The sequence below is a fragment of the Synchiropus splendidus genome, chromosome 3 (genome assembly GCF_027744825.2).
Source record: "Synchiropus splendidus isolate RoL2022-P1 chromosome 3, RoL_Sspl_1.0, whole genome shotgun sequence".
Classification (NCBI taxonomy): domain Eukaryota; kingdom Metazoa; phylum Chordata; class Actinopteri; order Syngnathiformes; family Callionymidae; genus Synchiropus; species Synchiropus splendidus.
In genome coordinates this window covers 35,910,691-35,929,538 of record NC_071336.1, presented here as the reverse complement: position 1 = coordinate 35,929,538, position 18,848 = coordinate 35,910,691, and the positions used below count along the sequence as shown (strand labels likewise).

Below are 18,848 nucleotides of genomic sequence, written 5' to 3'. Positions count from 1 at the left end.
GTCACGTGACTTCTAGGAAGAGCTCAGAGGTCCGCTGGATCCGTCGGTGTCGGGAGGAAGGGACAGAAACTCCTCGCGTCCCACGCCTCACCTGGGACTCGCGCAGGTTCTCTCTCAACCGACGACGTCAGGTCGGTGGCTTTTACTTTGAGTGTGTTGACGTGACGTGTTGATCACAGCTGACCCTTGGCGCGACTTTGGCCGTGACGTTATCGCTGAGAAAAGCGTTTGTTTGTTTGTTTGTTTGTTTGTTTGCTTTAGGCTCGAGCGATGGCGGGGAGGATTCGCTCCACTCGCAGACTGCGCTCCTGGATGGTCGAGCAGGTGTGTGTGTGTGTGTGTGTGTTACCGAGGGCCAGTCTTGCCATCCTTGTGAGGACCGAGTCTTGACCAGCCCAAATGTCCTCATAAGGCTAAAGCCTCGGTTAGAAGAGTTGGTCCTGACTGGGTCTCAGTTTGGTGCTTAAGGGGGGCCGGGGAAAGGGTGACGGCCAGGGGAGGTCCCCACAAGGACAGAGAGCCAGACGCGTGTGTGTGCGTGCGCGTGACAGTGGAGGCGAGTGTGGACCTTCGGGTTCGAGTCTGAGGTGGTGAGTGAATGGACGTCCAGAGGTCAGAGGTGACGTGAGCTCGCGTGCGCAGGTGAACAGCGGCAGGTTTCTCGGCGTGATGTGGGACGACGAGGACAAGACCATGTTCCGGATCCCCTGGAAACACGCGGGGAAGCAGGACTTCCGGCAGGACGAGGACGCTGCCATCTTCAAGGTCCGGTGCCGTGTGTTGCTGGCGAGGTGTCGTCGCTGACCCCTACCCGCCCCTGCTGCAGGCCTGGGCCCAGTTCAAAGGGAAGCTGACGGACGAGGACAGGAACCCGGCCACCTGTAAGACCCGCCTGCGCTGCGCCCTCAACAAGAGCCCCGAGTTCTGCGAGGTTCCGGACCGAGCCCAGCTGGACATCTCCGAACCCTACAAGGTCTACAGGCTGGTCCCGCTCAGCGAACAGGGTCAGGACCCGCACACACACACACACACACACACACTGACAGGGTTTAACAGGACCGGGCTGTGGTCACGTGACCCGTCCAGGCCTCCAGCCCAGGAAACAGGACCAACAGAAACCCCTGAAGAGGTCGAAGAGGCGGGTCAGCGGGTCAGAGGTCAGCGAGGACAAGAAGGTCAAGACAGAGGAGGAAGTGCCCACCCCCGACCAGGTGTGTGTGTGTGTGTGTGAGACCGAACTTTGACTAGACGTTTTGGTTTTGAGGCTGAAACCTTCCAATTCCCTGGGTCTGAGTCTGGTTCAGATGAGAGGTCCCCACACGGACAGAGAGACAGGCGTGTATGTGTGCTCAGGTGACCTCTGCTCGTCTCTTAGAGCGGCGTCGAGTCGTCGCTGCGGATCGAAGACCCGGCCCAAAGCGAAGACGCCGACTCGGTCCAGGGCCAGAGTGAGGGTGCGGCCCCAACACTTCCAGGTCTGTCATCACCAGACTGACCCGGTTCTGGCTCTCCGCTCCACAGAGATGAAGGAGATCCAGGTGGACCTTCGGATCGAGGAGAGCGTGGCGGCGCCACCTGGAGGTGATGGCATTCCTCACCAGACCACCTGATCTGGTTCTGACCCGGTCTCCTCTGCAGACCTGGACCTGCTGAACGTGAAGATCTACTACCTGGGCCAGGAAGTCCTCCAGACCCAGATCCACGGCGGCAACCTCCGGATCCTGTACCTGCCCACGCCGCTCATCCCGCCCACGCTGGCCGCCGTCAGGGACCGCTTCACGCCGGTGCCGCTGCCGGAGCCGCCGCCCGAGCTGAAGCTGGGCCCGGAGACGCAGGCGCTGCGGGACCTCCTGCCCTTCATGGAGAAGGGCGTGATGCTCACCTCCACGGACCAGGGCGTGTACGGCAGCCGCTCCTGCAGCGGCCGGGTCTTCTGGGCCGGACACTCGCTCACGGCAGAACCGCACAAGCTGGAGCGCAAGGTCAGGCCGGTGCTGCTGTTCAGCAAAGAGGCGTTCAAGGATGGTGAGCAAAGCCGCCTCCACAGAGCTTTTGTTCCGTCAACAGCTCGGGCTTTGCCTTCCGCAGAGCTGGACCGCTTCTGTTCCAGTGGCGGCGTCACCGACCCGCCTCGCTGCAGCATCACGCTGTGCTTCGGAGAAGAACTGAGAAGCACCGACGACCTCGCCAAGAAGCTCATCATCGTCCAAGTGAGTCCCAGACAGAACCATCCTGGGTCAGAACCAGTCCCAGACACAAGCAGTCCAGAACAGAATGAGTCCAGAACAGAACTAGGTTTAGTTAGAACCAGTCCAGAACAGAAGCAGACTCAGTCAGAACCAGTGCAGAACAGAACCATCCTGAGACAGAACCAGTCCAGAACAGAACTAAGCTCAGTCAGAACCAGTGCAGAACAGAACCAGTCCAAAACAGAACCAGACTGAGTCAGAACCAGTCCAGAACAGAACTAAGCTCAGTCAGAACCAGTGCAGAACAGAACCAGTCCAAAACAGAACCAGACTGAGTCAGAACCAGTCCAGAACAGAACTAAGCTCAGTCAGAACCAGTGCAGAACAGAACCAGTCCAAAACAGAACCAGACTGAGTCAGAACCAGTCCAGAACAGAACTAAGCTCAGTAAGAACCAGTGCAGAACAGAACCAGACTGAGTCAGAACCAGTCCGGAACAGAACTAAACTCAGTCAGAACCAGTGCAGAACAGAACCAGACTGAGTCAGAACCAGTCCAGAACAGAACTAAGCTCAGTCAGAACCAGTGCAGAACAGAACCAGTCCAAAACAGAACCAGACTGAGTCAGAACCAGTCCAGAACAGAAGCAGACTCAGTCAGAACCAGAACAGAACAGAACTAAGCTCAGTCAGAACCAGTGCAGAACAGAACCAGTCCAAAACAGAACCAGACTGAGTCAGAACCAGTCCAGAACAGAAGCAGACTCAGTCAGAACCAGAACAGAACAGAACTAAGCTCAGTCAGAACCAGTGCAGAACAGAAGCAGACTCAATCAGAACCAGAACAGAACCATCCTGAGACAGAACCAGTCCAGAACAGAAGCAGACTCAGTCAGAAGCAGTGCAGAACAGAACCAGACTGAGTCAGAACAGAAGCAGCAGGGGGCGTGTCACTCAGCCGTGTGCCCCCCCCCCCTCTCCCCGGCAGGTGGGCGTGTCGTGGGCCGAGCAGCAGCTGCGGGACACCTGCTCCGTCCTGGGAACCATCAGCTTCCTGCAGACTCTGGCGGGTCAGTCTCCACAGGGGGAGGTGACTCTGGACCTGGTCAGTGTGACGCCCGACTCCGACTCCTGAGCCAGCCAGCAGCGATTCATGCTTTCGTCCCCACACATTCATTCATCCATTCATTCACCATTTGAAGCGTCAACACTAACAAACTGCTCTGTGCGTCTCTGTGGAATAAAAAGCCTCTGTGGTCTCTGGCGCCTGCGTGAGTGACGGCAGCTGAGCCCCGCCCCCTGCACCGAGGTCAGAGGTCACGCTGATCCTCCTGCTGGTGGGGCTGCACCTGATCCTCCTGCCCAGCTCCTCCTCAGGAGTCACTCGGTGAGGAGGCCCCGGGGCCGAGCTAGACCTGGAGAGCGCACAAGCACCCGACCAGCACCGGCGTTTAGAACAGACCAGCCAGAACCAGCAGGACGGTGAGGCATTTTATTGGTCGGGCCGGACAAAGCTCCGCCCCCGTTCTCTCTGGAAAAACAGTCCAAGTGTAGCGTCGTTCGGAGCAGGTCACATGACCCGTCCCCCCCTCCCATCAATCTACGGCTGTGAACCCGGGCCGGGTCTCGGGCGAATCGGCTCCGGGGCGTGCGTCTGTGCCGAGTCAGCGCTGCTCCGCTCAGACGTTCCCGTTGGCCGGCGACGTCAGCTCCTCGATCCGGCTGTTGAGCCGCTGGTTGGTCCAGTCTTGGGTGATGTCGTCCAGGTGCGTGTCGAAGTCCACCAGCAGCGTGTGGTCGCCGGACTCCAGCAGCTGCCCGGCCACGTCCCGGGTCTCCTCCCACTGGCGCAGCATGATCCTGCACACAGGGAGGCGTCAGGTGGCGACACGCGTCCTGGCACGGCCCCAGAGCCGTCGTCCTCACTCACGTGTGTTTGTCTTTGGGCGTCCATCTTGAATCTTTGCGCTCGTACACCACGATGGGAGGAACCCGATAGTCGGGACACATCTTGCTGCCATCCAGCTGTGGAGCACAGGAACCGCTCAGAGTTCTGGTCCGACCCGGGCGGCACCGGGCTCGGTCACTCACCATCAGTAAAACTGCTGCGTCGAACTGCTCGGCGATTTTATCGGCGATCTTCAGCGCCCCGGGAGTCGGGCTGCGAGGGACCAAACCAGAGTTCATCAGCATCTGGGCGGCACCCACACGCTCGGAACTCACCTGCTGTCCGACGCGCAGGCGTTGGCTTGGTAATATCCCACAATCCTCTGCTGTGTCTGGGAGCACCACACGTCCACCTGCAACAGACGCGTGTCAGAACCGGCCCGGGTCACCCGCTGACACCTGGAGCAGAACTCCGGTGCGGCTCCAGGACACTTCACTCCAGCACACTTTCAGTCAACACTCGTTTTCAGCGCGTTGTGTCTGGGAAGACCATGTGTTATGGGCCACTTGACGCACCTGCGTGAGCGCCAGCTGCGTGACGGGAGCGAGCGGCAGGTGCGAGTGCAGAAGCGGGACACAGTCCGTCACGCTCACGGCGCCACCTGCCGGGCTGGAAGACAACAGCAGCCCGTTGATGCTGCAGCGCGGGAACAGGCACGCGTGCAGGTACATCTTCACGTACGCCCGACACGACAGCTCCACTTCCGCCATGACGCTCGAGCCTGGGGAGGGGGCGGGGGAGACGTCGGAGACATGAAGCCGCTGCGCATCCTCAGTTAGCCGGATGCTGCGTTAGCATTAGCTGAGCAGACTCTAGCCTCACCTTGACAGACGGACTTTAATCTGAGCAGCTCCGAGCACGAAGCTCAGATCCCGCGCAGCCCTGAAGACGGACGCGTTTCCGACTGGGACGAGCGCTTCACGTCCACAGCGAACACACACCGACGCTCGAAGCTCTTCACTGGCAACAGCAGGAAGAGACGTGAGCTTCCGCCCATCTCTGGGGACAACCTTCCTCTCATTGGACGTTAGGATGACGCCCGCTTACCTGATTGGAAGAACATGGTGTCCGTCATAGCCACCGCTGGTTTCTGTGTCAGCTCGCCCTCCAGCGGCCTGGAGGTCCAATACAACTCCACTCCGATCATGACTGAAGGCTTTCGAAGCCAAAGTGACGTTTGTCCAGTGAGTTTACGGACCACGAGAGCTCGGATCAGTGACACTGACAGGCAGCGGATGAGTGTCGCTTCTGGGGCTGTGGTTCGTCGCGCGAGTCACGTGTGTGGCAGCCGGTTCAGCGGACGGTGTCAGCTCCTCACCGACCGGGCCGAACACCAGCTCCGCCCACCTGCCTTCGCTTGGTCCGAGAGAAAAGCCAGGCTCCACTCCTGGAGACACGACCATCGCACGTCGTGGTTTTTGGAACAAGAGAAGAACAAAAGAGAAACTCCCAGTCAGCTCTGCCAGTGCCAGGTGCAGCTGAGAACAGCGGCCTCTAGTGGTCGGGAGAGGCGGGCAGCACACCCCGCTGTTCAAAAGTCTCGTCATGTTTGATCATGGGACACCCGACCCCCCGGGCAGCTCAAGCATCCGGAACGACTTCATGACGACAGCGTGTGACGTCATCACGGTGTTCGATCAATCGCTGACTGCTGACGGACTACAACTCCCAGCGGCAGCACGGTTACGCAAACTCAGCCTGGCTTCCGCTCTCCACATTTCAAAGTAAGAGCGCGAGTTTGACAAGAACAACTGGTGCCCACATGACGAACCGCTTGATCAGCGCAGCCTAACCCAGTTAGGCTGGACAACAACCTGTTTGTCGCCCCTGTTTGCGCGAGAAGGAACGGTTCAGTTGAACCGCGACCAACCGTCAGTCCATCCATCACTCAGCCAAGAAGGAGACGACATTTGTCAGGGACGCGCTCGGCTTCTGTTCGGATCAGAGCCCAGTTATGATGAGATGAGATGATGAGAGCTGAGCTCTCAGAATGATCACAAAGCGTCGCGCGTGCCCATGACTATGTTTCGCCCCCCTTGAAAAGGCGAAACTCGAGCGCCCCTGATGTTCATCGCAACAGTGACAAAGTGGAAGCGCCAATCAACGCGTGTAACGTCCCTCGAATAAATGAAATGGCTTTGATGACGCAACATCGTCCCCGGAGGAGACACGGCAAAAAAAGTCCAACGCTGTCAGGCTGTTGCGATGGCGGGGCGAGGCTTTTATTTTGAAACCAGGGTCGCTCCTCCGAGTTGCGTCGACTCCTCGGATCCAGCAGAGGAGCGAGCGCCGGGCCGAGCGAGGTCACTGTGCTGCGGGATGAGGCTCCGAGTGGCGGCGGCGCTGCTGCTGGCGGCGGCCGCCTACTACGTGTATCTGCCGCTGCCGAGCGGCGTGAGCGAACCCTGGAAGCTGATGCTGCTGGACGCGCTCTTCCGGAGCTTCCTGCGAGCGGTGAGGACGCGGGGGCAGCGTGATCCCGGGTCACGTGAGCGGAGCGCCGAACCAAAGCCGAGAGCTCTCGCGTGTCAGTCAGACGTCACTGTTGACGACCTTGTTTAGGGCAAACAGTCGTCCGGCTGAACTGTTTTGGACTGAAATGCAAACCTCGATTTCCGCGCGCTGACCTGAGCACGTGACTGTTTTGCGTCGACACCTTGTTCCCAAGTCCGATGGTCAACCCCCCCCCCCGCAGGTGCTTTCCTCTTGTGACACGTTTGCATGGAAATGTAAACAGGTTTGATTTGAACGTGAGAAGAGCTGTTTTGGGGTCGAAGGTCAAGTCCTGGGGGTCAGCCGGCCCCTCCTTGCTTCCTGTGTCCATCAGAGGGGGTGAAGGAGGGGTGAGAACTCGGTAGCACTCTGACCCCGCCTGCAGCCGGACCGGTTCTGACAGGAGGCTGGACCGGTTCTCACGCCCGCCGGTGCCTCGGAGCCTCTGTGTTGTCGTGTGCGAGCTGGTCCTCAGACCCGCCCGACCAGAGTCCAGACCCTGTAACCCATGAGCCACAGTTCTCACGTGTTGTCACAGCCCAACACTGACCTGGTTCTGTCTCCCGCAGAGTGACGTGGCGCACGCTCTGGGCGTGTGTCACCGGGTCCACCTGCTGAACCGCCTGGTCTCTCTGGTGGAGGTGATCGAGGCCCGCTCTTGTCCTGCTGTGCACGTCTCCGACTCCACACTAGGGGGCGTCCCGACGCGGGTCTTCCAGCCCCGGGGAGGGAGGCGACCCAAGAGAGGCGTGATCTACTTCCACGGCGGCGGATGGGCCCTCGGCAGCGCACGTGAGTCGGCGTCCAGAACACTTGCTACTGACGGCTCACGCTTGTCTCTTGTTCCGGGCCGAGCCGTTCGACGGGGTCGGTCCCCTCCACAGAAGCGTGCTGACGCCTGCGTCTCTCTTCCAGGGATGAGATCCTACGACCGTCTGTGTCGGAAGATGGCGGACGACCTGGACGCCGTGGTCCTGTCAGTGGAGTGAGTTGAGGCTGGAAGGTCGCCGACGAGACCTACTTTGGTGTTGTGTGGTTCTGTTGAGTCTGACTTGCTGCCAGGACGCAAGTCTCTCCTTCCTCCACAGACAAACCTTAACGTCAGTGCTCCTGTCGCCATAGTTACCGCTTGGCTCCGGAGGCCGTGTTCCCGGACCAGTACCACGACGCCTTGGCGGCGTCCCGGGCCTTCCTGTCTGACGAGGTTCTGCAGCGCTACGCCGTGGATCCCGACAGAGTGTGTGTGTCCGGAGACAGCGCCGGAGGAAACCTGGCCGCTGCCGTGGCTCAGAAGGTAGGAGCGGATCACATGACCTGTCACGTGACTGGACTGGGCCTGCACCATAAATCGCGATTTCAATTCACTCTCGTGTCGGATTGAATTTTCCTGTGTCCCACGGTGGCGCCTCCTGCGCCGTGTAGTCACGTGACGTGAACAGGAAAGAAACTGAAGGATAGTGATGGTGAGATGAAGCTTCCTGAAGCACTGAGGCGTTTGGAGGACTTGGTTTGACTCATGAGTCGACTCTTCAAGAAGGTTCATGCGCGCTCTGGCACCACCAAGTGGCCGTTCAATGTAAGCTGCTGCAAGCAGGAACTTGTGTTCTGCCCACAGCTTCCAGTAGCATTGTCACCCACAACAGAAGCCAGAGATGGGGCTCAGTGCTGTACTGGTGTTTGTGCTGCACACACACAGCAGTTCCTTTTATTTTCCAACTGTTTTTGGCCTGTTTCTTTTCTAAGACAGAAGTCCCCCACTACATCTGTGGTACATCGCACTGACCTTGTTGTTCTCCATGACGACAGTCATCCATCATCCATACATAGCTGCTCACAAAACCTGACAAAACGGGGAACCTCTGTTGCGTTTTCGTGCACGGAGAGTCGAAGTGAGAGCGCTGCTCCCTCAGCAGCAGCTGTTAGCGCAGCTGACACTTAGCAACAGCCGCCAGTCTGAGACATTTGGAGCGCTCAGCTAATTGGCCCAGAAGCAATCCCTAATTCCACCGAGCCAGATGAGCACCTTCCGTCCGAGCGTGAACGACCCCTGGAGTCAGGCGCAGCGTCCAGAGTGGAACCGTTGATAACTGCAGTGCTGTCTGTGTCAGAGTCCCACTTCAGCGTGTCAGTATGTGGCGCCCGCAGCACGGCACCGTCTGCACAGACTCACCAAAGTGCCACGGCTCACGTGGAATGACGTGCTCCTCACTCGCCTCCTTTTCACACAGTGGTTGCCTCTTTCAACAAGGCTTTTTCTATGTTTTGCCTTCTTGAGGAGGGAATCAAAGGATTGAATGGCTCATGTTTTCACATCATGGACACAGAAGGTCTCATCATTTTGATTCATTGTCAAACCATGTGATCGAAAAAGACAATTCTTAGCATGGTCACACGAGGGACGGGACACATGGACAAAAAAAGTCATCAGGATAAATTTTAATGATATCTGGCGAAAACGATCAGGATGAACCCATGTTCCTTCTCCTCCACTCCAGTCGCTCTGTTTGATGATGGAACTCAGGAGTTAGTCTCCAACACCATGGTCTGTTGACGTCTCAGTGGAACAGTGAACTCAGTGCAGAGATGAGCAACTCAATGTTTCAGGTCTGTGGTAGAAGCCTGTTCTCCAGATCATGATCCAAACTGTCAGTCCTTTGTCTCGTGTGATGAAAAACCTTGTCACAATTCTCTCTCTCCTAAAATGGGACATGGTGTACCATCAGCTATCAACCGTCCCGAGGTCTCAGCTGTTGCCACTCTCTGCTTGTGTGTCAGCTCGGGTCCGAGGACGGCATCAGGAGGTTCAAGCTGCAGGCGCTGATCTACCCGGTCCTCCAGGCTCTGGACTTCTACACCCCGTCCTATCAGCAGAACCAGGCGGTGCCCATCCTCCACCGGCCCATCATGGCCCGCTTCTGGCTGCAGTACCTGGGTGCCGACGCCTCCTTGGAGCCGGACCTGCTGGCCAACAACCACAGCTCGCTGGACCAGGAGAGCATCAGTGCCGCCACTCGTGCCAAGCTGGACTGGACCGCCCTGCTCTCGGCCCAACGCAAGAAGCACTTCCGACCGGTTCTGAGGGAAACCGGCTCGGCAAGGCCGCTGGCGCCTGCGCTGGTGGACGCGAGGGCGGCGCCGCTGCTGGCCGAGCGGGAGGTTCTGAGCCGGACCCCCCCAGCCTACGTGATGACCTGCGAGTTCGACGTCCTGAGGGACGACGGCCTGATGTACGTGCGGCGGCTGCAGGAGGCTCAGGTGCCGGTGACCAGCGACCACTACGAGGACGGCTTCCACGGCTGCATGGTCTTCGCCTACCTGCCCATGATGTCCAGCGTGGGCTTCAGGAGCATGAACAACTACATCCGCTGGCTGGATCAGAACTTGTAGCGCTCCTGAGGGCGCCGTCCGGCTCGGACCCGACCAGAATGTGAAGCCAGGAATCTGTTGCCTCAGGGGGCAACGATTCTGTCCACTGGGGCAGCAGTCATGGTGAAGAGGAGCCCGGAGTCAGAGGACGTCTGGCCCACCAGGTCTGACCCTTCAGCTGCGAGGGCAGGCGCTTTTATCGGTTTAATCATTCCCTGCTGAGCTTTACTCCGGCCTCGCTGCCTGGGTGTCGGCGCGGGTCACGTGATCGCCTGGTCACGTGACCCGCGCCTTTGCAGCGCTGTGAAATATACGGACTCAAATGTGTCTTTGCTGGTTCTGAAGTAAAGAAGTGGGTTGGAAGATGTGTTCAGTTCTTCATTGTCTTGGACGACGGGTCCAGCTCGGCAGGGGCCCGGGGCCAGGTGCAGTGTGGGGGGCCTCTTGTTCGCTGGACGGTGATGAAGCGACCCCCTTGAGGTCAGACCTCACCTCTCTCCCCAGATTCATGCGGCTCTTCACCAAATGAGCCGCCGAACTGGCCGCGGTTCTGGTCAAGTTGCTGTTGAGATGATGGTTTATACAGGAAATAAGAGGAAAAAGTCAGCGCTGTTCCAGCGAGATGTCACAATATTGTTCAAAGACACATGTTTAATTTAAACAATAAACCTCGCCGCACGTTCGGTGTGCCATTGACTTGACTCCTCTATGTTTGGACGTGGCTCCTGCCACCAATAACGTGGCCCCGGTCCGTGTGTGTGTGAGCCACGCTGCAGACTGGAGCCTCAACAGTGTCATCAACAGTGAGTCACAGGTGAAACACATGCCAGACCTTCAGCTGAGGGAAGGACAGACGTGGAACTGAGTCATGTCAGTGGTGTTGATGATGGATCTGATGAGGCTCCAAGTCTGAGGACCACCACTCACATCACCACTGAACAGGGCCACCTCAGTCTGAAACTCCTGGAAACATTGATAACTGCCGCGCTCTGTGTCTGTCACTATGTCACCGACACAGCACAGTCTCTGGAGACTCAGCACACTGCCACGTGTCCTGACAGAACCGTTGCTGCAAGCTTTGTCTGTGTTTTGCCTCCTTCATTTGTTCACATCACGCCCGCAGACGCTCTCAACACTAGGGTGACACGCTCATGGTCTGGATCCATGTGAGAGCAGCAGATACCAGCAGAGTCCGAGCCCAGCGCCTGCTCTCCAGAGCCGTGGCTGACGTGACTGCAGACCAGTCAGGCCGTGCTGCACATGAGCTTCCGCTTGGAGAAGCTCCTCCCTGCTGAGAGTGCAGGCGCCTCTTCAAATCCACAGGTTTCAACTGCAGACGTTGACTGTGGATCAAGGTGATGTCATCAGACCTCCACCTCCTTCCATCAGAGTGATCCACTCTCACACATCCCTGACCGAGCTCAGGCAGCAGCAACATGCCCCGCCTCCCTGGTGGACCTGAAGAAGCCCATCTGGTGTGGGGCCCCTCCCACTGCAGGCCAGGCCACTGTCACCAAAGCAACCAAGCAGCTGAGTGAGATCACCACGCACCGTCCAGTCCGCTAACAACTATAGCGGACCCTTAGTTAGCGGCGAACAAGACCAACTCCAGCACACGTCACCTCCACATAACTCACCTTTATCCAGTTTATTCCAGTGGGTTGTGATCTCATTATCACGTTTGTTTTTTCCACCCTCCTGCTGACGGGAGTCAACGGTCCGTCATCCCGTCGCACCAGTGGCTGCTGCGCGCCAACAGGCTCATGGCATCGACAACACAAGTCGCAGATGGTTTCATCGTATTTCATTTGTTTCTTGGTGAACATTTCGGAGCGGAACCACAGACCATCTGTTTGGTGTCTGGCTGAAGAAGACCACTCCTTTTATATGAAAAACAAACAAGCAGATGACAACGTAAACACAAGGGAAAGAGACGACAAATGAGACCATCACACGGACGATTCATCGTTAAACAACCGTACAAAAAGAGACCCAAAATCAAAGCAGAAGAAAACTGTCACTGAAGGCCATGGAAGAAGATTGAGTGGATGACACCATCACTGACACCGTCATTCATTGCTGTTACATCCGGGGAACCTTGGGTTGTTGACATGGAACAGTCAAGCTCTTTGGTCAACACTGAAACCTTGATGTGCGTGGAACTCGGCAAGAAATGGAATCAAAGTGACAACACCGTCACCGTACGCTTGTGTGAGCAACGACATAAGCCAAAGATGATTCTTTTGTCGTCAGCATGAAGCCATCAGAAGTATGCTGACTCATGAAATAGTGCAGCAGATGTTGGGCAGGAAATCCCTCCACAGGTCTGGTTAAAACGCACCTGGGCTTTGTCAATTGCAGGAGAGATATTCAGGCTCGTCCTGTTTTCCTGGTCTTTTGTGGCGACGACAACACCCAAATATGTCGCTGAGGTTGCAGACAGAGCCAGGAGAACACTCCTTCAGAGGAAACAGTTGACGTTTATTGATGTGAAGAGAGTGAAGAGACCTGAAGCTACAGAGCAACAGCAACTTGAGATGAACCCTGGAGGAGTAAAGCTCTTTTTGTCATGTGTATATCTGCGCAGCTCAAAGGAAGAGACGGACAGAAACGGAGCAGCCCATCGAGGAGGAACCGTGGAGAAGCTGTCTGTTGTTTCATTTACAAAACAAGGGCATGAACATGATACAGACAGAACAAGATAAAGTCTTCACTCGGCATATTCTTATAAACATATCGATAAGATAGAGACGATACAGTAGGACGGTACAAATACAAAGTTAACTTCATCAGACAATGATACTGAAAAGGACGGACACAGAGAGAGGAGAAGACGGGCTGGCATATCACATTTCTCTGAATGATTCTTCAGTTATGTTCACAGTCTGCACACATTTCTTGTTATCAATCATTTTTATACACGCAGGTTCAGTTTACTGTGGAGAAGCTCGGACTCCGCGCACCTTCCCACCTTGAGCTCGAGGGTCCCGCCCACTTAAGGGACGTCGAGTTCAGCCCGTCTTCAACGTGAACACACGCCCATCGACCACTGCGCTTGCATCTCAAACAGGCCACACAACATCAGCCAGGTGTTCCACAGCACTGGAGGTAAGAGGGACTTCTTTAAAACGGACGCTTGAATATGATCTCAACATATGACCTCATCATTTTGTATCATATCGTTGTGATGCAACAGGTGGAACAGTTCGTTACCTTATGTTAATAATATGAATGAGTTAGCCTGGCAAACATGTGCGTTACGTTATGTTCTATTGCATACGCCTTCACCATTTTACATGTCTGGTGCAATAACATTGGCATGAAATACGTCATGATGAGGTCGAAACAAGACCTATATATTAGTCAGAATAAAGGATGTTTTCATGATTAAAACCTGTTCACAAGTCTGATGTGTATTGCACATTGTAACAAAAATGCAATTGTTTTCAATATGATGATTCCGTCTGCATATTCTGTTGTCTGTACAGAGACACACCACCATGTGGAGATGGGGTTTGATCCCAAAGAAACAAGAAACAAGCAGCCTGGGACTTTTTTCTGTGCCCCTCTGCACCTATAAACTGAACTGCAAAGGTACTGTACATACAGTATTTGTGGATTTGTCCATTTTTGCGCATTAGAGTTGAAGTCTCACTTGCTAACTTTGCTGTTCTCTCTGTCAGAGTTCACAATCTTGAAGTCTCTGCGTCATTTGAAATGCATGAATGAATGAGAGGCTCACAATAAAATCAAATCTTGATTATGACTGTGTTGAAACTCTGTTCCAAGTGCTTTTTGTGCGAGTGGAGTACACGATGGAAATGTGTGTATGAGTATTCAAACCCATCTGCACGGTGAAACCACGCGCTCTGTCATCTGAGTGGCACCACAGTCTCACGTCAGAGTCAGACTGAAGCGTCTGCTGTGTCCGCCTGTGGTGTTCACGTGACTGGAGAAGGGTCACGAGGCAGATCCAATAACGTGCAGTTGCACAAACCTGCCACAGGGTGGCGCCATAAAGACAGTGTAGGTTACCTGCCTACTTCATTTTTAATGATCATTTCACAGATGAAAATGTCTCTCCTCGAGCATACAATCAGTGACGATGAGTGAAGGTGAATTGTTTTTTTGTTGTGGTTCGTTTTCCCACTCCGGATGTTTCATGCCGGTTTTACGTTGGGGGCGGAGCTTGTCTTGTGGCTGCGCGAGCGCACATGACGTCAGAGGAAAACCTGAATCTCCGGTCGCTGTGTTGTTGTTGTTGTCAGTGTGACAATAATGTCGACGACTGAGTGGAATTAAATGTGAATGCCGCGTGTTTCATTGCAGAAACGGGAGGAAACAATCGTACGATGATTCCGTTTGCTCGCGTTGTTGATGGAGGTCGAGGACCGGAAGCGTGAGGTTGTCACTTGTGAGAGTGAGACGCGCCTTGTTAAGACGTCAGTCAGGCGTCTAGACTGTCGGTGAAAGGGTTAAACTGAGGTCCGCTGGAGCGGCGCGGGGCGGGGTCGGGAAAGCGAAAGTGAACCTGCCCGGGACTCGAACTCGCCTCAGCGCCTCGTCCTCGTCTCCCGCACTCGTCGCTCCTGTTGTGACCTCGGAACCGCCTGCGCTTCAACCTCGTTCTTCTCCAGGGTCGAACCTCAACGGCGGCCGCGTCATGTCCAGATCCTCCATTTTGAAAATCAGCGCCGCCAACAAAGTTCAGGTCAGTTGGTCCGAGTGTTTCCTCCGAGTGTCTCCGCGGCCGGTGTCTTGTAGGACGAATGGATTCACCAGCCGACTGCGAGTACGATCACTGCGCTTCGTTTGGTCCCCTTCGGATCCAGAGAAAGCGAAAGAGGAAGTGGCTCCACCAGTGAGTCAGCAAATCCGACCCTCACGAACCGGCGCGTCTTCCTCTTCCGCCAACAGAATCGAGTCAGAGACCGGCGGTCGAGCCGTGTTCGGTGTTCCATGGCTGTCACAGCTGGACCTGCTTTCCAAACAGTAACGGACAGCGTTCAGCACGCGTGCGAGCGAACCGCCTCTTTAAGCGGGAGGCTCGTTTTACTTGCTGGTTTTACTTTGTGATAGTTGAGACGACGATTCAAGCGCGGCCGCGTCCGAGCTGCTGGGTCCTAACACCAGTTGTGTGCTGTTGCAGGTGGAGAACTTCCGCCAGACGCTCTACCAGGAGGTTTGTTGTCTGAGCCGCAGCGGTTGTTGTTGTTGTTGTTGTTGGAGGGGAGCGTGTCTGACCAGGGCCCTGTGATGCAGGCGGACCAGCTCATCTCACGACTCATTCCCTCCAAGATCCTGCGGCTGGACGCGCTGCTGCAGGTCTGCCTCCTCCTCCTCCTCCCTCCATCCGTCCGTCTGTCTGTCCGGCGCCGGCCTCCGCCTTCACTGGCCTCTGTTGTCCTCACTTGTGTCCAGGACGAGGCCTTCAGCTCCTCCACCGAGGCCCTGCGAGCTCCCCTGGACATCCCCATCCCCGACCCCCCGCCGCAGGATGAAGAGGTGAGCCGTCGCCCCCTGGAGGCCTGCGTCCACCGCCGCCTTGAAATGTTGTGTGATGTTATCACAGGACATGGAGACGGACGAAGACGGTGGAGAGAAGAAGAAGAAGAAAGGTGAGGCCACTCCCCCCCAGACCCGCCGACTTGACCCGACTCCTTTCTGTGTCCAGCTCCCAAGTGCGGCTTCATCCCAGGGAACCAGACCATTCAGGCGCTGCTGGAGAAGGTCAAGCCAGAGGTGGTGGAGCTGAGAGAGACCATCGTCACCGTGAGTCTCCCTCATCCTCACCGTCATCGCACACCCAGGACTCTGTGTTCCTGAGGCTTTTACAGTGACAGTCTACATGCTGTCAGGATCAAACACACATCCTCCTCAACTCTGCGCCGCAGGTGAGCTGCTGGATTCTTCACCTGATTCCCAAGATCGAAGACGGAAATGACTTTGGCGTCGCCGTCCAGGTGAGTCTCCTGTCTGCTGCCGCCACGTGTCACTGCCGAGTCTGAGCACCTGGACCCACCACAGGAGAAGATTCTGGAACGTATCACCGCCGTGAAGACCAAGGCCGAGACCTTCCAGACCAACATCAACAAGTACGCTCCCAAGCACACGGACTGGAGCAACTCTGACTGTAGTGACTCGCACCGTCGTGAGTGGTGACTCTGACTGTAGTGATTCTGACTCTAGTGAGTGTGACTGTGGTGAGTCAAACTGTGGTGAGTCTGACTGTGGTGACTGACTCTAGTGAGTCTGACTCTGGTGAGTCTGACTCTGTGGTGAGTCTGACTGTGGTGAGTCTGTTCTGGCAGGTATTTCTCTGAGCGAGGTGATGCTGTGGCCAAAGCTTCTAAAGACACTCACGTGGTGAGTCTTTCTCTTCTGATAACTTTGACTCTCAGAACAGTGAGCCAAAACATTATGACCCCCTGTCTGAGTGGCCGGCGGTCCAGACTTTGACGGTCAGCTCTTTGTCGGTCCTGCAGATGGACTATCGCTCCCTGGTGCACGAGAAGGACGAGGCCATGCGCAGCGAGCTCTTCATCATGCTCATGGACATCCGGGGCTACTACGTGAGTTCACCTTCAGCGTCACGCTGAGCAGCAGCCCAGCTGACCTCTGACCTCCACACTCTTTCAGAGCGAACTCTACGACGTCGTGTCCAAAAACTTTGAGAAGGTGACCAACCCAAAAGGAGAGGAGAAGTCTTCCATGTACTGATGGGTTGCCACCTGCTGGGTGGCAGGAAGGAGTTATAAAACCTTGTTTGACTGCAAATGAGTTTATTAAAAAAGAAAAAGGCCATTCTTCCGTGGCACAAACAAAAACACTCTTGTCTGGAGGGTCATTACTAAGGATGGTGGGAGGCGGCTACACCTCAGGTCCCTCGCCTCCGGGAATCAGCTGCAACACAAGACAGGAGTCTGTTGAAACACACAGACGCACCTGACACAAGCGCCTGGGGAGGAAGGAAAGAGAGAGAGACGGGGGAGGGAGGAAGGGATGGAGGGATGGAGAGAGAGAGAGACAGGCGGGAGGAAGGGAGGGAGGGATGGAGAGAGAGAGAGACGGGCGGGAGGAAGGGAAGGAGGGATGGAGAGAGAGAGAGCGAGAGAGAGAGGGAGTGATGGAGAGAGAGACAGGGGAGGAATGGAGAGGGGGAGAGAGATAGAGAGAGGGAGGGATGAGAGAGAGACAGCGGCGGGAGGAAGGGAATGAGGGATGAGAGAGAGAGACGGGCGGGAGGAAGGGAAGGAGGGATGGAGAGAGAGAGAGACGGGCGGGAGGAAGGGAAGGAGGGATGGAGAGAGAGAGAGACGGGCGGGAGGAAGGGAGGGAGGGATGGAGGGGGGAGAGAGAGAGGGAGAGGGAGTGATGGAGAGAGAGACGGGGCGGGAGAAAGGGATGGATAGAGGGGAGAGAGATAGAGAGAGGGAGTGATGGAGAGAGAGAGAGAGAAAGGGGGGAGGGAGGCAGACAGAGAGAGAGGAAGTGAGGGTGAGAGGGAGGGAGATAGAGAGAGAGAGAGAGAGAGAGGGAGGGAGAGACTGACTAAGGCTTGGCGTGGCCAGCACCGCCACTGGAGGGAAATTCAAACGTTACCATGGTGATGTTGTTTCCGTTCAGCAGAATCTGGTCCAGCTTGGTGATCCTCCGTCCCTCAGGCGTGATTTCACTGCAACAGAAGACACGAGCTGAGACTCGGGACCGACTCCGAGTCAGTTCACTGGCGCTGAGGTGGAACCAGACGAGACCAGGACCGTGTTCAAGAGGCTGAGGTTCCTGTGAGCCCCGGCCCGGCCTGGCGTGGCGTGGCGAGGCCCAGCCTTCTGTGACACCTGTGGCACCTGAGCTCAGCCTGCCCCGGGTGACTGAGCGTCTCTCTCTCTCGGTGAGTCCAGAGAGAGACGCCTCATGACTGGGGACTGATCTTGACTCCTCCCCCTGGGGAGACGTCTGGCTGAGCTCCCACGGGCCTGAGGTGGCACGTCACATGACTCGTTTGGACTCCAGTGGAATACTCACAACTCGGTCACGTCCTCCAGCACCATGTCTGCGGCAGAGTGAAGGAGGACACGCGCGACCATCGAGCCCATCAGCACACACAAGGACACTGACCAAGGATACTGACAAAGTCGTCGAAGCCCAGCAGCGTCCCCACGATCTCCTTGTCCGTCTTCATCACGATGTGGATTCTGGAGCCGATACATTTGTCCACCAGCTCTGCAACATTCATTCACGCATTTCAGAAGGCTTCGTTTTCACGTGACTCGCGAACCCCCTGGTCACGTGACCGACGCGGGACGTAGCTAGAGCATGGTTGAGCATGAAAACAAACGGCATGAGAAGAGACGCGCGGACTTTCAAGCACGCGACCGGGACGCAGGCGGAAGGATGATGAACGAAGAGACAGAGAACCGTGTGTTACCGCAGCGAGCTTTCAGCCGGAAGACACGCGGACACGTTTCTACCTACGTTTCTAAACAAACAGCAACACTCCGCGGAGAGGCGCCTACTGACCCAGAGGGAGCAGCTGTGAGGGGTTCGTCGCTGGTGTCGCCGCCATGTTCCAACAAGTCAGCCAGCCACGAGCAATCGAGAGAAGAGCGCCGGGGTCAGACCAGAGCAATCGAACCGGCCCAACGCGATGACGACGTCTTGTTGCAAAAACAACGTTGCGTCGTTTGTTTTCGCCCAAAATCGGAATCTGGATTTGTGGAGACTTGTATTTACTGTACTTGCGTATGCAAGATGTTTTCCACCAACATCCTGAATACGGGAAAGAGAGAGATAACAAAAAATGTATTTTTTTTTATGTTTTTATATTTATATTTTTGTTGTTTAAAGAGCATG

The 18,848-nt window shown here is 56.0% G+C and overlaps 5 protein-coding genes across 9 annotated transcripts; 3 read left to right on the top strand and 2 right to left on the bottom strand.

The window, feature by feature from the left end:
• On the top strand, nucleotides 1–3,978 carry irf9 (interferon regulatory factor 9). Of its 3 annotated transcripts, none has more exons than XM_053858757.1 (10): nucleotides 1–131; nucleotides 262–324; nucleotides 643–765; nucleotides 827–1,004; nucleotides 1,087–1,211; nucleotides 1,376–1,448; nucleotides 1,522–1,581; nucleotides 1,639–2,025; nucleotides 2,089–2,210; nucleotides 3,177–3,978. In XM_053858757.1, exons 2-10 carry the CDS (start codon nucleotides 271–273, stop codon nucleotides 3,321–3,323), a joined length of 1,269 nt encoding a protein of 422 aa, XP_053714732.1. In that variant the 5' UTR covers nucleotides 1–131; nucleotides 262–270; the 3' UTR covers nucleotides 3,324–3,978. The 3 variants fall into 3 exon arrangements, with proteins under 3 accessions (XP_053714732.1, XP_053714731.1, XP_053714733.1); XM_053858756.1 differs by having other exon boundaries at nucleotides 1,376–1,454; nucleotides 3,177–3,821; XM_053858758.1 differs by having other exon boundaries at nucleotides 1,376–1,454; nucleotides 1,639–1,982; nucleotides 3,177–3,326.
• On the bottom strand, nucleotides 3,672–5,601 carry emc9 (ER membrane protein complex subunit 9). The gene is made up of 7 exons (XM_053858771.1): nucleotides 5,184–5,601; nucleotides 4,959–5,096; nucleotides 4,652–4,857; nucleotides 4,412–4,488; nucleotides 4,280–4,349; nucleotides 4,119–4,213; nucleotides 3,672–4,048 (listed from the first exon to the last, which is right to left on the bottom strand). The coding sequence occupies exons 3-7, from the start codon at nucleotides 4,844–4,846 to the stop codon at nucleotides 3,868–3,870; spliced, it is 618 nt and encodes a 205-aa protein (XP_053714746.1). The 5' UTR covers nucleotides 4,847–4,857; nucleotides 4,959–5,096; nucleotides 5,184–5,601; the 3' UTR covers nucleotides 3,672–3,867.
• Nucleotides 5,602–6,219: 618 nt separating this feature from the next.
• LOC128755377 (neutral cholesterol ester hydrolase 1-like) lies at nucleotides 6,220–10,691 on the top strand. 2 transcript variants are annotated; one of them, XM_053858750.1, is made up of 5 exons: nucleotides 6,220–6,590; nucleotides 7,199–7,421; nucleotides 7,545–7,614; nucleotides 7,752–7,923; nucleotides 9,405–10,691. In XM_053858750.1, the coding sequence occupies exons 1-5, from the start codon at nucleotides 6,342–6,344 to the stop codon at nucleotides 10,014–10,016; spliced, it is 1,326 nt and encodes a 441-aa protein (XP_053714725.1). In that variant the 5' UTR covers nucleotides 6,220–6,341; the 3' UTR covers nucleotides 10,017–10,691. The 2 variants fall into 2 exon arrangements, with proteins under 2 accessions (XP_053714725.1, XP_053714726.1); XM_053858751.1 differs by lacking the exon at nucleotides 6,220–6,590 and adding an exon at nucleotides 6,618–6,831.
• A 3,528-nt stretch (nucleotides 10,692–14,219) lies between these two features.
• Nucleotides 14,220–16,830, top strand: psme2 (proteasome activator subunit 2). Its single transcript, XM_053858768.1, has 11 exons — nucleotides 14,220–14,706; nucleotides 15,145–15,177; nucleotides 15,258–15,320; nucleotides 15,417–15,500; nucleotides 15,568–15,613; nucleotides 15,670–15,767; nucleotides 15,890–15,958; nucleotides 16,023–16,090; nucleotides 16,307–16,361; nucleotides 16,481–16,567; nucleotides 16,635–16,830. Exons 1-11 carry the CDS (start codon nucleotides 14,659–14,661, stop codon nucleotides 16,713–16,715), a joined length of 732 nt encoding a protein of 243 aa, XP_053714743.1. The 5' UTR covers nucleotides 14,220–14,658; the 3' UTR covers nucleotides 16,716–16,830.
• On the bottom strand, nucleotides 15,611–18,616 carry lsm5 (LSM5 homolog, U6 small nuclear RNA and mRNA degradation associated). 2 transcript variants are annotated; one of them, XM_053858782.1, is made up of 5 exons: nucleotides 18,471–18,539; nucleotides 18,123–18,218; nucleotides 18,021–18,048; nucleotides 17,598–17,670; nucleotides 15,611–16,898 (listed from the first exon to the last, which is right to left on the bottom strand). In XM_053858782.1, the coding sequence occupies exons 2-5, from the start codon at nucleotides 18,175–18,177 to the stop codon at nucleotides 16,866–16,868; spliced, it is 189 nt and encodes a 62-aa protein (XP_053714757.1). In that variant the 5' UTR covers nucleotides 18,178–18,218; nucleotides 18,471–18,539; the 3' UTR covers nucleotides 15,611–16,865. The 2 variants fall into 2 exon arrangements, with proteins under 2 accessions (XP_053714757.1, XP_053714756.1); XM_053858781.1 differs by having other exon boundaries at nucleotides 15,615–16,898; nucleotides 18,516–18,616.
• Nucleotides 18,617–18,848: the final 232 nt, after the last annotated feature.